A 21,651-nucleotide genomic window follows, 5' to 3' on the forward strand; every position below is an offset into this window, starting at 1 on the left:
AACCTAAACCCCCTCTATGATTCCATGACTCAGTAATAATCCCAAATGGAAATCCTTTTCCTGACATGACTTTGTGTGTAAATAATCAGCCATATGGACTCGTGCCTTTGGGTGTATTGAAATCATGTGAAAGAGCATTTCTTCAACAACAACAAAAAAGTTATTTTACTCCACAATTGCCATCCCTGCTGTCACACCCCTGGTGCTTTTGCTTCTTGGCACACACATTTCTGAAGGGCACTTACAGCCTGCAGGGCTAATCCTCCTCCCTAGAAATCTAAATATACATGATAAACTACAGCAACTCCTCCAGTTCATTAGATCAGCAACATTTGCTTAACGAGTGACAATCCTAAACACATATTTACACCAAACACACCAGGACTACAGGTAAGAAGCTGACATTTTACAAAGACTTGCAGCAGCTCTTTTCTCCATGTAAACTTTTATACCTTCCCAACAGGGACAGCTGCCTTTTGGAGCAGGAGGATTTTTTTAGTTTTTCCTAAAAAAAAAAAAAACAAACTTCACCCATCAAAAGTTTTCACTCTATTGAATGCTGCAAACATAAAAAGCAAATTAAAAATAAATAGATTTAAGGCTACGATATCATTGTTCTCGCTTATTCAGGTCTGGGGAGGTTGCAAAGACATAATCCCTGATTGTGCAGACACAAAAGCCTGTGCTCAGCCCTCACAATCCAGCAAAGCAAACACACAGTGACTCTGAGATCAGAATCCAACTGAGCTTTCCGTGCTGATCAGTGATTTTTGGAGTCAAGGAACAGCGAGCTGACAGATGTGTGAAGTCTCTGCCTTTGCTTTTAAGCTTTGCTTAATCAGAAGAACACTGAGTGTGGGGAGAAGACAGATCTAACAGCAGTGAAAAGCAATTTCCAAAGGGTTGTTCCAGAGGTATTCGCTGTACACATAAAAATGTCTAGGACACAATATTCAGAGCCTACTTCATTTAGGATTAAAAGAGGTGAGGGAGCTGTGAAACCTTAAGAATATAGGTCCAGAAAAATTCACATTCTGCTAGTGACCTAAACCTCTTGGACTTTAAGAATTAAACTCTCTGACCATTTAACCAAGTTTAGTAGTTTCCGTATAAACCATCTGAAAATCCAAAGAATCTTCCCAAACCCAAAGTAATCCTTTTATGGCAGCTCTTGCAGCTTCAGCCCAATCTTTGACAGGATTTTTACCTTTTTGATGATTTGGAATCCCAAATCATCACAGCAAAGCCAGTTTGTGCTTCCCAGCCTCCCTGGCCCTCAGCCTCCCAGCCACATCCATTCCTGCCTCGCTTCTGGAACCTCTTCAGGATGTTCTGATACAGCTGGTTTTTGGAGTTTAGTCTCAAATGTCTTCTCAAAGTTATATTTTTTAAAAATATATCCTTGCCAGAAGATTTTACTGTTGACCTGAAGCAGAACAAGATCATTTCATAGATGCTTTGACAAAACCAAGAGGGTAAATCACTGCCAGAGGCAGGGATGTGGCTTTTGGGGGCTTTTAGGGGCTTTTGGAGTTTTTTTCCCAGCCTCAGTTGGTTTGGGATGCTCTGATATGCGTGGCTACAGCTGCAGCAGTCATCAGGCTCCATAAGGATTTGTCTGGAGTGTTTTTAATCTCTAGAGTTGTTTTGGGTTTTTTTCAGACATAAGGAAAGTTCTAAAAAGTCTGTTTTAGGGCTACTGAAAAGAGGTTTTTAAAGTCGTCTGCTCAAAGTGTAAGAACAGGGATAGAACTTAATTAGTTTTGTGTTTGCCTGATATTGGAAGTGAGCATTTGCACATTGGAGGAGATCTCTAAATCCTGTTTACTTCCTTCCACTTGTAAATACCATAAAAAACCAGGGCCCTACACATAGAGAAGAAGTCTATAACCCCTGGATAAAGTCATCTAATGGACCTAACATTTAGGTGAAACCACCATCATTTTGATTTATGCCAAGAGAGGGCCTGCTACTTAAGAATTGTTCAACAAACCCTTTTCAGTCTCCCACAGTTTTTGCCAACTGCAATTACCCAGATCTTCACATTCAAACTGGCTCAAGAGCACAGCAGAAACCAGGATCACAGCTCCCAGTCAGGGCTCTGAAATGATGCAAAACCCGTTAAAATGAACAAAGGAAAAAGCTCAGAATCCACAAAGCAACGTCGTGGACTACATTCTCTTCATCATCTGCCAGTGCTCTGCCTGCCAAATTTACAAGATATGAAGGAAATGTTAACTGAACATGCGTGTGAGGAGCAGATATTGCATATGGGTCACAGATACAACAAACAGAAAACTGCATATTGCCTAAGCAGCTGCCCAGATTTTGCACATGCAGCTCCAGATTTTTGGGCACAGGTTGCAGCCAAACGTCACAAAACTTCTCCAAAAATATTTAGGTAACGAGTGGAAATTCCCCCCACCCCGTCTTGCACACACGTGTGTTAGACAGAAGAACAGCTCTGCTTCATGAGCAGAGATAATAAATAAATAAACACTGTGCAATACATTTACCAGCATTATTTTCACTCACTCGAGCCAGAGTGTTGTATAGTACATATAATACTCAGCAGACAGATAGTTATTCATATCTACATTCATCACTGAGACACACATTTTGGAAAATTTTGCCAGTTGCCTATAAGAATTCAGCTGAAAATCTAGCACTTAACAAGCCACAGTATCATATTTCGAGTATCCTATAAAATGTCATCAGGAAATGTTGGGGTGGTGTTTTTATTTCGTGTACTGAGGCAGTTTGTCAAGCACCAGCATTTACAACTCCTGCTTGCTTCAGATGGTCAAAATATGACAGAGAGCTGATGCAAGGAAGGGGAAATCATATCTATTCTCTGTTACAAGATTAATTATAGAAGAAAGGCACCATGAAGGAGAGACAAATTTTTAAACACATACAAGGGGAGAGATTTATTGCTCATGGTGGGATATAAATCAACCAGTGACTGAGTGTGATACACAAGCATAATGAGACAAGTCCAGTGCTGTGTTCTCCATCTTTTACTAGACATCCTAAATGGATTAGGTTTGGGTTTTTTTTTTCCTCCTGGGAAATTAGCTTACTCTCTTTGAATTTGAAGGTTTAAATGTTTCTGGAGCTGCCCTTATTGACATACAAACCTCCCATTGGCTTTGGCATCAGCTCTGTGTGGAAGTTTGCAACAGCTGTGGACTTTCCTGGTGCAATTTAGTAAAAGTGGTCTTAGTCAAATATGCTCAATATAGAGCTCTTAATCTTTTTAAACTCAGCAATAATCAACTTTCTCACATCCAGTATTCTAATATAATCCAATCATCAATAAGTCTTGAATTTCTTAAGAAACAAGTATTGAACTGGGTGTTTTTATCTATTGCACCTGAGAAAATTATGTTAAGCCTAAGAAGCAAAATGATTAAAATGAGGTAGACTATTTAATCTGGCTAAGGGCTCGTTTGAATACAGGGTTTTAAAAGTTTTCTTAAATTCTGTGGCTGTAATTATGTGTAGATTTTATTGTAATCATGGTATTTTTAATAACTGAAATTAAGAATTAAGCTGAAAATTTTTGTTTACACGGTATTTGATAATCTTCAGTTGATAATTGCGGTGTTACCTCACATTCACTGACTTTGGGGTGAAGCCCCTCACTGAGTCCCCAGTCTGGACTTTGAATCAGAAGCCAGAAAACTCAACAGTGGACATTTTTTTTGCAACATACCAAGCCCTTTTCTTGCACGACAGAAGGTGGCAACTAAAAAGTAATCCCCCATTTTTTACAGCTTGAGGCCTTGTTTCCTCAGAATGGCATTGGCAGCTGGAATATGAGCAGGGATAAATGGCAGGACAGCCAGTTGTGTCAGCTGTTATTGAACCTGCCATTGCAGTCATTTCATGAAGCCTAATTAACCAAGCCTATTTTAAAATCTGGGCAGGCAGGTGAGTGCATGGTAATTCTGCAGAGAAAATAATGTTCCTATGCAGAACTGCAGTCCAGAGCTGTAAAGATTTGCACTGACACCTCCAGAGATTTGCACATTCAGATGTGGATCCAGATTATTGGCTCCACTTTCATGGTGGAGAGGGAGGCCTATTATTTGTGCTCCACTTGCTTTGGAAATTATACTTGAAACTTAGATTTAGGCTCATCTTTCCTATAAGTAGGGGAAAAAAAAACCCCATGATTAATAACTCCTCAGAAAAAGAGATTTGTTATTTTTCCTTCTGGGCACAGGGCCCAGATCTGCAGCTTTGGGCAAAATCCAGCTATTAAGAGCTCAGATATATGGGAGGTAGGCAGGAGGCATCCTGACCTTTCCACCCTGTCTACCATTTGTGTTTTCCTGAAATTTAATGGGGAGAATATTAGTGGGATTCTTTGTGAATAACTTCAAAGATTTAGAGAAGACATGGCTGAATCCAGTACACTCCAAAAGTGGTTTTTCTCTTCTTTCAATTCTACAGGATTCTTCCTAAAATACTTATCAGGAAAGGCTGGACTGCGTTGGGTGCTGGATCAATATTTAGATTTTTTTTTTTTTTGAGTTTTTCCCATTAAGATGCTTTCTACACACTTCTCAAGCCACTAGGGTGGGGTGGTTTTTGTCAAAGCCACATTGGCAGCTACATCAGAGGGAGCTTCACCTGCAGCCAGTGACAAACACAGCACAAATATCCCTGTGCAGCTTTTTAGAATAATCTCACGCCAGCAGCGGTTTGCTCCCGTTACTTCCATGAATCCCTCTGCTGAGGACTTAGTTTTTTACCTCTAGACGCAGCTGCTGATGGAAATCAATGGGAGATTTGTACTTTGTGGAGCCTGCAGGACCACGGATCAATAATGCTCTTCCAGCCAGAGGGAGGAGGTCCAGAGCAGCCTGCGTGTTACGCGGGCTGCTGGAGGGACACTGGGCTTCACCCTGCCCCACAGCTGCCTCCCAAAACCTGCACAGCTGAGCAGAGCTGCTGGGGATGGGCCAAGCTGCTGCTGTTTCACAAACAAAAAGCACTTTGTAGGTCCCATACCAGGCTCCTCACTCGCTGAGCTGGGGAAGGTTCCGGCTGTGCGCCTCGCCCGCCAGCGCCGAGGAGTTGATGGAGCTCCTCTTGAGGACCTTGTTTATGATGTCCTTCCACGTCTTCTTGTACTGGTGCCGCAGCAAAGAGTACACGAAAGGGTCTGAGACAGCTTTGCTGTAAGCTAAGCACTTGGAAATGATCCCCCAGTGGGCGTTGATGTGGACCACAGAGGATAATTCAACAAGTCTGGGGAGAGAGGGAGGGGGAAAGGGTGAACATTAAAAATTACATTGACCCGTCCCAAACCCCTCAAATTACTGCAGGGCAGCTGCAACCAAACTAAAGAAAAAACAGCCCTGCTTGTGAAAATGTATATGTTGTCCTCCTCTCATAAATTTTAAAGACTGCAAATGTAAACTTGAGGCCTGTTTGCCAAAGTGCCATTGCTTGGTCCCGCGGGAGTCAAATTCCTCTACTATGAGCAACCTGAAAGTCCAGCATCAGTCTGAACTTGTGGTTCTAGGCCCCCTCTAGAGCATCTGGGTCACCTCACCAGGGCTACCCAGCTCTCTTGGCCAGTCCAGCTCGCTCCTAGAGAGAGTTCCATGCCTTTAAACAGTTTGGCTGAGTCATGGAAGCACACAAGGAAAATTCATCACTCAGAGATGGCCTATCATACCTGGAATTAAATACCTGGCCAGTTCAAAGGGCAAGGATTCACATTTGCAACAAATCCAGCAAGACAAAACTTGTAAATCTTTAGGGGAGAGGGAAGAGCTTCATATACTCCTTCATATACCTACACTAGCCCAGCCACTATATACTGAGAGAGCGTTTTTTGACAGGGAAATATTGATAACTCCCCATGTCTTTGAGCAACATCAAAGGGCAGCTCTGTTCAATATGCCTCTATAGCTGTTAGAAACCATTGATTTTTTTAGAGGTCAAACAGCCACGTGTGCTGTTACAGAGCCCCACATGGCAGATCAGATCTTTGCTGGACCTGTCTGCAGCAGCAAATGTTCTTAAATCTGCCTGGGAAATGCTTCAGTTGCTCACATTTCTCCAGACAAAGCAGCACTTCCTAGGAGCATTCTGAAGGGTGACTCCTGCAGCAGCAATGACAATAATGTTGGTACTTGAAGCTGTTTAGAGATGAGGAGTTTTTTTTTTTTTTCCCCCTCGGTAATTTTATTCCCATTCCATAGCTTTTCACTACGATATATTATTTAAAATAATGGTGGCAGGTGTCACAGTCCACTTAATGTGAGGGACATTTCAGGTGACCAGGGAATATCACATGAAAATACTTGGGAATTGTTTGTGCCAGTCCACTGATGCTGCTTGGAGGTCCCAAAGAAACCTCATCCGTCCCATTTCTCTCTCATCTCAACTAAACAAATGTTCTTTCAACCCTTTCTTGTAATTCATGGTTGTTATCTTTCCTACAAAGATCAGAACTGAGACATCCTTTTCATCTGCTGGAGTTCCAGGTGGTCTCATCTGGTGTGTTCTCTCTTCTATAATAAAATGCAACTTATGGCATCCACGTTAACGTGTTCTAAAATGAGAATTGACAATTTGGAAATTAATCATCTACTGAGTCATATTTGCTTTGTAATCTACCATGAGCCGTCCTTGTTGCTCTCCACTTCATTTATTTGATGCCTACTTCACATTTTGAATTTCATCATGTTGAGTTTCCTTTGGATGATTTATTTTTGCTGAGTGCTTTACAGATGTGAATTTGATTATGTTTAATTAAATTCAGCGGATGCCTTGAATAACCAAAATATGACAAATTTATGTCTGAGGCTCTGTCAGTCAGTTCTGTGAGACGTTAACAATCTCCATTTAAAGCACATCAAACAGACACTTCAGGGTTGCAAGCCTAGACTTGCTAATTTTACCTTCATTGACTGATCAAATGGAAAGCCTACACTTTTATTAACAAAATCTTAAATATTTTCCTTGTGTTCTGTTAGCTTCCTTGGCATTTACACATTTTTCAATCCTCATGTATTATTTTTTTACAGTAAATTACATTTGCTGTTATCAAGCAGCAAACACAGACGTAGCCAAACCCTGAGCTATGCATTTCCATTTCATGTACAAACAATTAAATGCCAGCTTTTCAAGACATATCACAGACTTTATTGCCTTTGAAAGGTTTTGTTTCTCATTTGTGAGGGAAATTATATGCACAGCTTCCATTTTCATGAAGCGTTTCAGCCTAAAAGAAGACATTTTCAGTGAAGGAACATTAATATTTCAGTGCTACCTGTAAATTAAATTTTACAGTATCAACTACATAATTCCCTGGCTTGCTTTCATAAGCCTCTCTTCTGCTGTCTGGTCTTCAAACCCTTTTTTATTTCAAAGCTGTAAGCTCTTTTTCTGTGAAATTTTGTTCATATTTTAGAATCTTACAACTCTGTAGAGTGTGTCATTTCACATGGCTATGCAATTATTTTATTTCCCCTCCAGTAAACAAAGGAGAATGCCACGTTGAGGAGTGTGGCCTTGATCCCTACACACATAATGCACACTGGAAATCCTTTATTTACCTGTGCAGTTAATCACTACACTAAAATATTTTATTGAATGTGTGCCCACCCATCTGAGATGCTGAAGAACACAAATTGGAGAAGAATTCTGAGCTTCTTGTGTGCCCAAGCAGGATCTGCATATGCAGAGGGTAAATAACAGTTTAAACCCAGGGTTTGCTTATGCCCTATCCTCCAGAGATGATACAACAGAATTTTAATCACCTTCTGCCTGTTCCACCATCCTCCTCTGTAACCTGAGGGCTTGGGACTATGAACTTCTGCCTGCTATTACTCCAGGATTTTTAATTTAAGGCCAATTTCCTCACACATTGACAGCACTTATTAACTTACATGAGCAAAGTTCTGTATTTCATTATGAAATGCCTGGAGTTGGAAATGAGTGTTAGAAACTTGTATGACTTACCTTCATCTTTCTTATGAAAAAGTTGCTTGGAGAAAAGAGGTTTGGAACAAGTATATTTAATTGCACAATGATAAATATAGCAAAGGAAGAGATGTGTAGATTATTTTATAATACAAGACATAAGCTGTGCCTGGAAATATATAATATGGGGCATTTCACCTGTCATGCTGGTAAAGTGGAAATACTGGATCAAAGACAATCAGATTCTGATACACTACTTAAGGTCATCCACTGAACTAATTAGAAGGGTATTTTCTTGATAAATGAAGTGTCTAATCTGATTTTTTACTTCAATGTGATCTGAAAAACTCTGGTTTACCCAGAGAAGCTTTTATCTGTCTGGGGTCATGAGCACAACTCCTTCACTCGTAATATTTTTAGAGCGGAAAGAGGAAGATGTTATAGTAAAACCTTGTGATCTGCTGCTGTCAGCCCCCAGTTCAGGGAGTACTTAAAAGCCTGTTTAATTGAAATATATTGCTGATTAGGAGAGGCTGAGCAAGGCACTCCCTCTCCTGACTTCTGTCCACAGCTTGAACTCTGATTGATTGTGTCTCTCTTGAGAACGCAAAGCACTGGACAGAGTCCAGAAATTACTCCTTGCTCACACAATTAAAATCAAATTCTCCCAATGCCCTGGGTGTCCACAGGCTCAGCCCTGTGTGTGAGGCCCAGGGAAGGAAGGGATGAGTGTCCTGGAGCACACTCAGCCCTGCAAGTGTCCAGCAAGGTCTCTCAGGGAGCTCAAGAGGGAATTCCCCTTAGCCTGCTCTGCAGTGATCCTTTTACATGTCAGAATTTAAAAGGTCAGGAATGTGGGAGACTTCACCCCTCCTGACACATCCTGACCAGCTCTCACCCTACCCCAAAACATCCTCATGCATCCAGGGCCCTGCATTTTTCCTCTCCTCACCGTCACCCTCCCCGGAGAAGCTGCTCCTTAGCAGGGGAACATTAAAGTGATCCTTGTGCAGACTAAAGGGAGGAGGCTCAGGGGGTTTTCTACCCCCTCTTCTGTATCTTAAGGCTACTGGCACACAAACTGGGATGCCACGGAGTGAGGAGGAGGTGGGGAGGTGGTGCTTGAGCGCTGAGATGCCTTTGGAGGAGCACAAAAATAGTCCTGACAGCTCTGGTTAGAGCACTCGGTGTCACTCAGGATGAGCTGCCAGCGATTCTGTGACTGGGAGGGTTTTCATTGAGCTCAGAGACCCAACATGAAATGAAAATCAACCATTTGCAAAAAGATGAATACTTCCCATGTCTTACAGCTTCAGAATTAAGGCTAAATGTCCTTAATTACAAGTCCTTTCATGCCATTTAAGTGCATGGCTTGCAGTGGTGTCTTGTGGCCACTAAGTGAAAGTGAAGGTAATTCTAGTAAATTACTTTGATTTTCTAATTCTGGAGATTCAAGGTATTACACTGAATTGAGAAAGCTCAAGGTTGGCCAAATGTTCAATTATATTGACTCTTAATCCAGATTTTTTCAATGACTTTTTTCCAGGTGGATCTGAGTTTGACTGAGATCAGCCCCACTAATTTCTACTTAACTGTGTTGGAATAAGAGATCCTTGATTTTTTTTTTTTACTTTCTCTGTTGTGCATAGCAGCATCTCAATTTTTCCAAAATCTTATAATAAGGAATGCAAGCTGTACATTTCCTTCAACAGCTAGATAACTTCTCTTTTTTTGGATGAACTCACTTTCTAACACTTTTTATTTCATAGGAGTAGTTTAGTGTTTCCCACAGGAGCCATTTGCAAAGAGAAGCTGATGGATAGACATCTACCATAAATCACGAGAAGATTTCTCAGTTATGAGCCAGCACAGCTTTGATATTTGATATTTATGACTAATAAACCCTACCCAATCAGACAAAACTGTTGTTCAAGCCTGTGGACCGTGTTCTCAACTCAGCTGAATCTTGTTGACCAAATTTTTACAGTCTGAGCCATTCAGGGGAGTGTTTCCCTGGAGATCAACCCCTAGACTGGGAAGTCAATCAGAGCAGTAGTTGACAACAAAAAACAAATCTTCAAAACCTTATGAGCTGACTTCCTAAATCCCTCCCATGCAAGCAGCACTCTGACTGGGCTGAGTGAGCAGAGTCTGACCCTCAGACTGCAGCAGGGCTGAGTGGAGGAGCACTGTGACATTTTCCACATTTGTTAGCTCAGTAAAGGCAACTCCTGTCACAGGAGGGGAAACGGCGCATCAAACTTTCACAGGAGACTGGAATCCTGTCGTGGCTCGGGGCACCCTTCTCCCCCAGGAGTCAGGAGTGCGCCTCAGCAGCCTTTCCCAGGATGCAGGCTCACACTCACCTTGTGATTACGTAAGGTGCAAAGCAAAGTATGAAAGTACCAATGAAGGTGCTTATTTTCTTCGTTGCCCGCTGCCTCCGCCTCCTCTGCTCCTCGAGACAACGCTCCCGCACACTGTGTGACAATCCAACACAAAGAAGAGCATCAGTCAGAACACCAGGCAGCAATCTGCAGTGGCTTCACCGTGCAGTGGTGGAGAACAATCTCTTTTAATTGCATGAACCAGTAACAAATGCATTAAATGGGACGATACCAAATATTAATGCTCATCGTGCCCTCCACAAAGTTACATGTATTCCGTGGTTGTGTATTTATGTGCACACCCCCCTGTTATAGCAACTGATCTATAGAAAAATTGGTGGGATTCATCCTTGAATTCAGTTTGCAGCTCCTTTTTGAACTACTGTAAGCTGTGTTTGCAGGCAAGATGATGCTCAGAGATTTGGAAAACATCCAAGAGTGGGATAGGGCAGCACGGTTCTTCCCTAGAAACAGCAATTCCAACACCACTGCCTTGGAGAAGAGAAACTTCCCAGCAAGAAAACCAAAGAAACAACAGAATCATAAGAGGAAAAGTGAACCTTCAGGCCAACATGGGAGCTCTCACTGTATCCCATAGCTGTGAGCTGTGTGGCCATAAACATCTCATCAGATCTGCAGGGCTGCCGTGCTGAATGCTCCACAAAGCTGGAATTGTTCCAGAAATCCTGGGATATCCTCATTCCTCACCTCAAACCAGCCGTGTTTCTAGCTAAACAGGTGCGAATTAGTCACACCTTGGAGGTTTTTCCTACCTATGGTATTTTAGGAGCTTTTCCTTTGAGTTTACTGTGGTGGTCTCAGAGAGTTCTGAATCCCCTCAGTGTGCCAGCAAGGAGCACAGGGCTGAGCAAAAAATCCCTGAAATCAGCCCATTTGTTTGTGAAAACAGTGATTAATGTGAAAGCTCATCCTCTTCCTCTGCCTGTTTGGGTGACTCCTGTGCTCCCTGTGATTTCTGAGGGAAGTGGATGAGTTCCTGTCCACTCCAGGCTGGTGGATGGGGCAGCACTGGTGTCTCCCACAGTGCCAGGACTGCCTGGGCCTCAATAAATCCCTTTGGAAAGGGCACTGCAAAGCCAGATTGCCATCCTGGACCCCTCTCTCTCTCTGAGTCTCTGACTCCTTGCACAGAGCTCAGTCACTTCTCAGGCAAACTGAACAGGCTGGCCCATGTCCTGTACTTATATATATATATATATATATATGTATAATTTTTTTTATTTTTTTTTTAACCGAGCTGTTTGGCATTGGTCTTCCCATTTTTGTTGTAAATTTTTAATTGATGACTCAGTCTCAGGCTCCACACTCTCACAGCTCTGAGGCTCATGGCCATAGCCTTACATTATTTACTTCATCTGTAAATGTTTTATCAACATCCAAGCACTTGTTGTGTCCTGAGGATCTCAGGGTGCTTCAGTGATCTCTGTGGCCATGAGTTCCTTTGGCTGTGTTAAAGAAAAAGTGTTTCTTTTCTAAATTTGGTCCTAGCCAGGCCCTGGAACAGCTCTCACGATGTGATGAAATAAATACTGGAGGAAAAGTTTGTTCTTCTAACAAATTGTCTTTCTCTTAAAGAATATGACACATTTAAAGGTGTTACATGTTCTATATGTGAGTTATTTGCAGCTGAAAGATGACAGCTGAGAAGGGGAAAAAACATTTCACCTTTTCAAGGAAACCTATGTGCTTTCAATTCTGCAAGAGCTGGGGAATTTGGAGTATTTCTTTATGTGCAGGAAAATGATCTGAGGGTTTCCTAAGCCTTGTTCAGACCTGTGTTCTCAAATTCATAATATCCCAAGCCCATGGCAATACAGGAAAGTGAATCTCCAAAACAGGTTCAGTTCAGGTGCTGTTAGGAAGCAGAAGGTGCTGGATTTTTTTGTCTCTGTTCCCCCAGTTACATCTTTTCCTTTCTGGCACATGCAAAGCTGTCTCTCACTCCTGGAGCTCACCCACGACTGTCCTGGTAGACTCAAACCCATGTCTTTTGTTCAGATTTTCCAGATGTACCCAATAAAAACCACATCAGAGAAGAAGGCATTTTATCTCACTCCTGCACGTAGACAGTGTACACAGATGAGCATTTTGTTTTTTCACACACTTTCATGCACTAAGATAAGACACGTGTGAGTTCTAGCAGTGACATCAGTAACAGGACAGGATTATTGACTAAGCTTTCATTTAAAGATTTTAATACCTGGGAAATCGGAGCTATATCCCTTTGAAGGTTTGGTATTTTAAACAAAGTTTATGGGATATTGGACCTTAAGATGTGCAGAGCTGGATACACCAAAAAAGATAGTATAGATAATTTGAATTACGGAATACATGGGTTAAGCACTGAGGTGAATTTTGCCCAAATCTCTCACAATACCCGAGATATTTTGGTCTTAAGAACGAAGAAAAAGCAGGATCCACTAGAAAAGCCTCAGCTAACTTGAAATCCCACGTGCCCTAAGCACTCACACAAATTTGTGGGGTATTTGGAGGTTTCCCTTGTGCTCATCCTGAATGATCTTCAGGAGATCACTCGTGTCTTTGTAAGTCACAGGTAATAAAGCCATCTGTCACAACGCCTGTCACTAGACCCCCCTCCTGCGGGTGGATTCTGACTCATAGGAAGCAGAAAAATTGTCTGTACGCATTTCCCAGCGTTGAAACCGGACCCTGCAAAGAGCCGGAGGAGTCAGACTGGTCCAAAGTGGGATTGCAAACTTTGTTCTCTCGTTTGGACTCTCGCAGCAGCCGCGGCTGTGCTGCCAGGCGCTACAGTGCACCCTGCAATTGCCTGTTACATAATTCAAAGGATGCCTTTGCTATGTCAGACGTTCCTGAGCATCGCTGACTCCCCCAGCAGAGAGCCGCAGCCCCTGTGCAGCTCTCCCAGGAGGGAAGATGCCCTGAGATCTGCCCCTTTCAGCAGCAGGAACCGGCCAAAGCAGCCCCTCCAGGAGTCAAATCAGCCACCAGCTCTGCAGGGTAGAAAAGAAACTAAAACTCTCCTTTCTTAAAGAGAGGCATGAGAATAACCTGATGCCAGAGGTAAAGGTGATGGTGCAGGGTGCTCACAGCAAAGTGCCTGCACAACTCTGTCTCCCCCGGAGAAAGGAAGCATCATTCCCACAGCCCCACTGGATCCAACACCCTCAAATCAACCTCGACCAGGAAAAGTGCAGAGGAGGAGAAGCAACACGGAGATTTTTTTGCCCTTTCACTAAACTTTGCTGTGCAGTCCAGGCATACTTTTAGCATTAGGCAAAACGAATGGGGTTTCAAGCAGAGCTGGTGGGTTTATGGCATTTTCCTGGGAGTAACCACGGCAGTGGAGGCACAGTTCATCAACCAGACAGCACGTCGGGCAGGAGGGTGTTTTTTCCTCAGTGTGACTTGGTGAATAAGGGAAGATTTATACCTGTATTTCTCAAGAGCAGCAACAAGGCTTGCCCAAAGTTCTGCTCTGCATTCTTGGTCGAGAGACAGCTCGAACAGCTTAACAGGAGAGTTCTGAGCAAATGTTTCTGTCCCTCTGAAATGACTTATTTGTCTTAGCCTCAGGCATCCCCAAAGCGTGACCTGTGTTTGAGGACAGCCACATGTGCTCTGAGCCCTGCTCTGCTCCTGGCTGGCTGCAGTGGAGAGGCTGATGGAGCAAAAGGGAGCAGGGATGGTCAGATGGGATGTGTGGCGTGGGACTGCCCTCTCTGTCTGCTCTCTGCTCTCCTCTCTTCCAGGCAGATTTCTTCCCTGTATCACACACCAAGCCTGCATCCCTTCCAGATCTATACATCGATTATTCATGCAAGATTTGAGGCTTGTGCATAATCCCTGCCGTGACTTTTGCACACATTCCTCTCCCTGTTTGGTTCTTGCCCTCCAGCCCACAATCCTGCTAGCCTCTGGGGACTTCTCTCCTCTCCTCTCAAGGCACAAGGGACTTGCCTAAAATCTCTCATTTAAAATGAGCTTTATACATCCCTTGTTTGCCACATTAACTTTGCTACCGAATTCTCTCTCACTTAAGGTTTAAGTACAGGCATTCGAGCGCATGAATTTTGCAGATGTAATTCCCTTAGGGATTCTGCCTTCAGGAATGATAAAGTTCCAGAGAGCACAGCACAGTGGGGAAAGTGCTGGGAAAAGGAGCAGCAGGCAGCGCTCAGCTCCCCTTCCAAACTCCAAGTGACATGTGCAGCCTCCTCCCTCCCAGGGATCCAGCAAGGAGTTTTGGGCTGACAGCGCCCAAAGTATGCAAAGCTGTGGACCACTAAATGCACCTTCAGAGACAAAGGGCAGTGATCTGATCCCTGTCTCAAAGGGAAGTGCAAGCTTAGCCAAAACTACCTGCTCATTTGTTCTCCTCCCCAAAACAAGTCCTTGAACCTAACAAAAAAATGAGTTCCGCAATCAGAGAATTAAACACGAGAGAAAAGAAAGAAACACGCAGAAGAATGGAAGCTGAGAGGATGTTTGTTTTCTCCCCCTCCCCTTCCCTTGCTGTGAGACAGATGAGACTCTATTGACCACAACCCTGAGCCCCCTCCTCACTTCTTCTGCCGGGAACAATCGCTGAGGCTTACCTGGGATGGATGTCCACAAGCAGCACCAGGGTCTGCATGGTGATCACGTCGATCCGCTTGCAGTGGAACCGTGCCACCTTCAGCACTTTGAGATACGTGAAGCACAGGACCACGAGGGACAGGAGGAAGCTGAGGGCGTGAAAGACCCCAGTGAAAATCACAAACTGTGTCCTATCCTCCGGTCTCTTGCTGTAGAGCGTGCAGGAGGCGTAGAGGTGGTGGAAACCCACCCAGGAGAGAGAAGCTGCCACGATGGGGAACGACGCCGAGTGCAACCACGTGTAGCTCAGGATGAGAGTGGCGTCTCGGAACCTCATTTTGGAGTGGTAACTCAGAGGGAAGACCACGGCAATCCACCTGTCAATGCTCAGAGCTGCCATGCTCAGCATGGAGTTGGTGGTGAGGAAAGTCTCCAGGAAGCCCACAGCGTGGCAGACCTGATCTCCAGCCGGCTGGCTTTTGTAAATGATCCCGGCCAAGGTCAGGGGCATGCTGGAGACGGCCATCAACAGGTTGCAGAAGGTGAGGTTGAGGATGAACAATCCCGGGACCTGCTTGCGGATGTCGGCGCTGTAGAGGAAGCACATCAGCACCAGCACGTTGGCCAGCAGGGCCACGAGCATCAGCACCACCACCACGAAAGCCAGCAGCAGCTCCCAGATGCTCATGGTGCATGGTCAGGTCACAGCAGGGACATCTCGGAAACTGCTCCTGGCCGGCACCGGGGGACCAGGGTGCGAGGTGGCCCGGCCTGGCCCTCGTCCCCGGCCCGCCCGCTGCCCTGCATGCCCTCCCTGCTCTTGGAGGAGCCGCAGATTTCTCCTCCAACCTCCCCCTCCTCTCTTCTCCTTTCCACGTCAACGCTCCTTCCCGAGACGTGCACGAAAAGCGCTGGGAATGCCCATCAAACTGCAAGGAGGGCTTAAAAAAAAAAAAAAAAATTACCGGCAGGACTGAACCACTGTGTGCCGTCGGTCGGTTCTGTCGTTCTGAGGAGCTGCTCTCCTGAGAGCCCTAATTGTCAGCCCCAAGCTTGCAGGCAATCCACCGAGTGAACTGTGCTCTCTTTCTCCCCTTGCTTTTCTGCCTCTCTCTCTCCCTCTCTCCGTCTTTCTCTCCCCTCCCCTCTCCTCCAACCCTCACTCCCTTCCAGGCTGAATGTAACCTGCTTTTTATGATCACAGATAAAAACCCCATTAATGGATTAAAGCGTGCACACTGCTGGTGATTCGCGAACGTGATTATGTCATCCCTGCTCCACAACCCCTCCCCTTCTCCCTGCGACCGTGACTAGACTTTCCTCAAGAGAAATCCCATGCTTTCATTTAATTGATTTTGCCATTAATTTGCAAACGAGCCTTGTAGCAGGATTCCTGCACTCCAGCGTGGTCCCTGCATCTCGGTGCATCCCTTGCAGCGCCGCTGCTCGCTCTCAGCCAGGGCAGGGGCTTTCTTTTCTCTTCATTAGCTGTGCTTAAAGAGATGAGGGGGGAAAATATATCCTGCTACTTCTCTGGAGCTGTCATTAGGCTACGGGAAGGGTTTTACTGCTCAGCGCTTTGCAGTTCGCCGCCTCCAAACACCACGAGGAGGAGGAAAGAGATTGCTTCCCCTCCTGCTTTAAAAGCAGGGGAATCAAAGCCCAGATGCCAGAGCCACATGCACAAGGTCACCGAGCAGGTGAGGGGCAGAGGCAGCATCGTGCTGCTGGTACCTTTATCCGCTCAGCCTTTCTCGTCTCCAAGAGTTTCTCCTTCCTCCTAATCAAAGCCTCTCTCTCCGTGAGGGTGAGCACCCCTGGAGATCAAAATTCAAAAGCAGCTTGCCAAAGGAAACGGGAATAATTCTGACTCGCACATCTCTAGGTTTCAAAATTAAGTTTGTTTTAAAGGACGGAGCTGTTTTCTCATCGCTTTCCCTGTCTCTTTAAGTCAGTTTTTAACTGGGGAGGCTGCGAGTTTGTGAGCAATCAGGACAGCTTTCTGATGAAGGCAGCCAAGCTTTAATCCCTGCACAATAAGAAGGCAAAAAGATACCCTGCAGCACACCGTTCTTGGGGCTCAGTAAGTGCCTCTGCACGTGTAGGGGAGCTCGATGCTCGGGCAGTTTTCCCTCGGAGCCCTCTGGAGCTGAGCATCTCCAGGAGCAGCAGCTGTTCCCTGCAGCTCAGGAGCAGAGCTGGCACCCTGCACGCTGCCAGAGCTTGGCGTGATGGAGAAAATGCCTCTTTCACGTCAGCTTTTGGCTTGTTTTGTTTTCAAAAGCCAGGCTTTAAAGGGCTGAGAGAGCCATCAAAGGAGCAGCTCAGGGTGCAGAGCCCAGATGTGTCCCCCAGCCCTGGGAGCTCTCTGTTCCCAGAACATGACTCCTCATGCTGAGGGGATGAGGAGAGAGCAGTGCCTGTCTCTTTCCCAAAGTCAGTGAAGTGCTGGGGTGACTATCTCTGGAAGTGTTCCAAAAATGTGTGGATGTGGCATTTGAGGATGTTTCTTAGTGGTGAACGTGGTGGTGTTGGGTTGATGGCTGGGCTTGATGATCTTACAGGGATTTTCCAATCTTAGTGATCCTATGAGAAAAGCCTAAAGGTGACCCCTTCTTTAAATACGAGGGGATGTTTCTCTCTTAGGGGAGGTGGATTAAGGAAATAAGGGAGAAGTTGAAGGTTTTGCTGCTGCTTCACAGCACCAGAACCTCAGCAAGTTTCCTCCTTGGGTAGGAGGCAACAGCAGAGAGGGTTCTCCTGGCATCATCAGCCTGAGCAGTGTCCAAGGGACAGCCAGGAACAGCTTAAAGCCTCCAAGCTCAGCAGGCAAAGGCAGCTGCAGGACCACAGGAAGGTGCTGTGTGAGCTGGGAGCCACTGTGAAGAAAAATGTGGGTAAACTTGCTGGGAAGAACAGGGGGGAAAGAATGGGAAATCCTGGTGGTAACATGTATGTGAAGCAGGAACTCTGTGACGGGGGTGAAGGGGAAACTCACCCCCATTTGGCATCAAGGTGATTCCTGACTCTTTTTCCCACACCCACCCTCCTCCTGGGCTCAAATGAACCCTACAATTTCCCAGCTGCACAAGGACTGGGGAATTCAGGCTTTTCCTGCCTTCAGAGCACGAGGCCGTGGGTTTATCAGGGAGGTTTCCTGACACAGCATGCTGTTCTCCCTTCAGTGAGCTGTGGTGCCTCCAGGATTGAAAAGCTCTGCTCCTGAGTAATTCCCTGCTGTGATGGGGGTCTGGCATCAGTGTCAAGCCTGGGTGAACAGTGGGGGAGGAAATTCATGCCCAGAGTAAAAGGATTAGAGATGACAGTGGGGAAAAGAGGATTCTCCCTAAGCGATAGATGTGAAATAATGGGAGGCAGAATGAGAGAAGCTGTGATGGAATATGGAAAGAAAATCCACAACCAAGGGGAAAACCTTTGTAGATATCCGGAGGAAGCTGAAGTTTTCCCTCAGTGAGTAATTTGACTCTCCCTGTATATTTTGTATTCTGAAGGCCCAAGTGATTTACATAACTAATTCCCCCGTTGCTAATCCCTGCAGCAGAGGGGGTTTGCTGAACACTTCTGGGTTTATTTATTGTGTGTACCCGAGGGAGCACGATGGACCCATGAAATGGCTTCGTTTTATACAAACCAGGAGGAAAGAATCTGCTGGGCATCGGTCAAGGGCTAACCCCAGCTGGCAGCTGAGCACTGCTCAGCCACTGCCCCTTCCCCAGGGGATGGAATCCTGGGATAGAACTGTGGGACAGGATCACAGAGCTGTTTGGGTTAGAGCACACTCCGAGACCATCGAGTCCAAGGAAGACAAGGAAACCCTTCAGGCACTCGTGTGGGTCAACTTTGGTCTCTTTTCAGCCAGTACTGTGCAAACCCTTGGCAGAGTTGCTTGATGGAGACAAGCCACAGGTCTGTCCCTCTATGGGGTGTCAGGGGTGATCTCTACGCCTCCCCTGTCACCTTCCCTGACCAAAAATTAATTTACTTCATCCCCTACTCTCCCTAGCCCCAGATAAGGAGCATCAACCAGTGGATTCTGGCTCCTTCCTCTCCAACAGGTCCCGTGTGTGGCACACTGGGACTAACTGGGAGTTCCTGGCCAGTCAGATGGCTTCTCGTGGGCCACCACTGTGGGGAAGTGGGGAGAGAAACCCTCCACTGCTTCCTCTCACAGCCCTGGAGCTGAGAGTGCCAGGACAGCTCCACAGCTGCTCCCCAGAGCCCTCCTGTGAATTATTCACACTCGGGCTGTCGCCGCTCCTTTGCTTCACGGAATTAAAGAAACATCAGGCACGTGGCTGGGGCTCCTGGCACTTCTGCCTGCTGGATGGGCTTTTAAGGACTCTTAGGGCAGCTGAGGAAACCAAACGGAGCCAGGAAGAGCAGAAAGCCGTGGGAAGCTTTTGAGTCAGGGAGGTTTGTGGGTGGATGTGTGTGTAGGTGGATGGCAGGACTCTCTCCTTCCCTGAGCTCCTTTGGAGCCAGGTGAGAGTTTCCTTCCCGGGGACCAATTAGGGGACGAGCAGTAACTCATCCCCTAAACTCAAGCTCAGTGACTTGGTCCCTCTGTGTTATTCTGACAAATGCAGGATGTCAAATAACATATTCCTGCACGGGCTCTGGTTCATAATTCACATTTTAGAATCACTCCCTATCAGCACCATCAGTGATGCAGATATTGAGTCACACTTCATCTTCATATGGAGCTCTGTGAGAACAGCATTCTTTTTAAGGAGACAGTGCATGGATGTACCTGCTTTATTTGGTTTACTTCAAAGACAAAAGGAGGGGCTCAAAATAGAGCTTGGGCATTAGATTTTAATTGCATTGCCATTTCTCACCCCAGGAAATATTTATTAACAAAAAATAATTAGCTACATTTTAATGCTTTTAAAGATATAAGAGATCTCTGGTTTGGTTTTCTGATTTTTTTTTTGTTCTCAACCTATTTTTACTCCTCGCCTCTTGCTTAATGCTAATGAATAAAAGAGTAACTAATGGGAAAATTAACATCTTTGAGAGATGCTGAAAAACTCCAATTAAACAAACAAAATTCCATCTTATTTAAATGGAATTAAATTAGTATATTCATAATATTGCAGCCTGTAGAGTTATTCAGCACACACCAACACCCTTCCTGGTTCAAACTTTTCTAGAAAGAATGATTTCCAGCCTCCAGGAACTGTTGAAATATTATTATAGAATCTTAGAGTGGTTTGGGTTGGAAGACATCTTAAAGATCATCCAGTCCCAGCCCCTGCCATGGCAGGGACACCTTCCACTGTCCCAAATGCCCCAAGCCCCAATGTCCAACCTGGCCTTGGACACTTCCAGGGATCCAGGGGCTGCCACAGCTGCTCTGGGCGTCCCCTGCCAGTTTCCCATTTCCTTTTCTCTCTGGGATGCTTTTTGCAGCAGCTGAAAGAGAATTGTCTTTGCAGTCAGAGCTGCCTTGTGAATTGATGTAGCAGCCTGAGCTTTGCTTTTCCTTGGGAAGTTTTTCTTGTTCAGGGGAATCTGGAAAAGGCATGAAGAGATTTAGGGACTTTTATCCAAATGGGAAGGTGATGGAACTGGGAGGTTTTTATTCAGGGAAAGGAATTAGGCTCGGGGTGGCCTCTCATAATGTCACCGATGATGTGCTGTTATTCTGGGATTTAAACTGTCCTGGGCAAAGCCCTGGATATTTGAAATGGGGAGGAAGAAGGAAGCCAGTTATGAATCTAAAGACTCCAAATATTTTTGGCTGTCTGAAGACAGGTAAAGCAAATTAATTCCCAATTTTTTAGGAGGAAAGGCAGGACTGAATTTGCTGGATGTTACATTTTATATTGGCCTTATATGTGATATAAGTGATATAATTGACACCTGTCACATCCACACTGCTCTAGATAGAACTTGTTCACTTTACCCTGTACTCCTTCAAAATGTCAGAGCAGAAATCACTTTTGTCACACTTGCTCTTTTTAGACGTGTGGTATTTCAATTTCCTCTTGTTTTAAACTGGGCTGGCTCCTTCTCACTCAGCAAAGATGAAAATAGAGGCTTGAACAGAAGGCTTTCAAAATGATACGTAGATGTCAGTGCCTGCTTCTATATAAAAAGTCATACATGAGCATGCACCCTTGTAAACTTCCATTTAGCAATTAGCTAAGTATTTTATTTTTCATAATTTCCTCTACTATAGCAACTTATGTGGATATTCTTACCTATCCACTTCTTTGTGTGACATGCCCATTATTGATCTTGTTATCTTATGATTGCAATATTTGATTTTTGCATCTTGGTTGGTTTGGGGTTTGGTTTGATCACTTTTGGTTTTTTTTTTTGACTGAACAGAATAGCATTTCTGCTCTTTCTAATAAGTTCTGCAGGGGAGGAGGTTATGGTACATATGGGGATGATCTAACCAAATATGTCTGTTTTATTAACGAAGGATATTTGGATCCTTGCCGCAGGCTGGGCAGAAGAGTTTGAGTTCAAAAATACATTTAATTTCCATGAGCATACTCATTTTTTGCAGAGCTTGGTTTTGCTTTGCCTCCCTTACTCTGCTGGGATTTTGGACTTCAGGGCTCAGCTCCTTGTGTGTCACCTGCAAATTCTGCTGAACTAATTTAAATGTATTGGGAAGCTTATTAATGTTATTCTAGCTCAGGAAGGGAGACATCCAATTCATTCTCTTGGAGACTAAAAGACTCATTGCAAAGCAGTC

The 21,651-nt window shown here is 44.9% G+C and overlaps 1 protein-coding gene across 1 annotated transcript; it reads right to left on the bottom strand.

The window, feature by feature from the left end:
• Nucleotides 1-5,030: 5,030 nt before the first annotated feature.
• On the bottom strand, nt 5,031-15,965 carry GPR26 (G protein-coupled receptor 26). Its single transcript, XM_066324464.1, has 3 exons — nt 14,939-15,965; nt 10,317-10,430; nt 5,031-5,262 (listed from the first exon to the last, which is right to left on the bottom strand). Exons 1-3 carry the CDS (start codon nt 15,604-15,606, stop codon nt 5,031-5,033), a joined length of 1,014 nt encoding a protein of 337 aa, XP_066180561.1. The 5' UTR covers nt 15,607-15,965.
• Nucleotides 15,966-21,651: the final 5,686 nt, after the last annotated feature.

This window comes from Sylvia atricapilla, chromosome 8 (assembly GCF_009819655.1).
Source record: "Sylvia atricapilla isolate bSylAtr1 chromosome 8, bSylAtr1.pri, whole genome shotgun sequence".
In the NCBI taxonomy this organism is placed as follows: Eukaryota; Metazoa; Chordata; class Aves; order Passeriformes; family Sylviidae; genus Sylvia; species Sylvia atricapilla.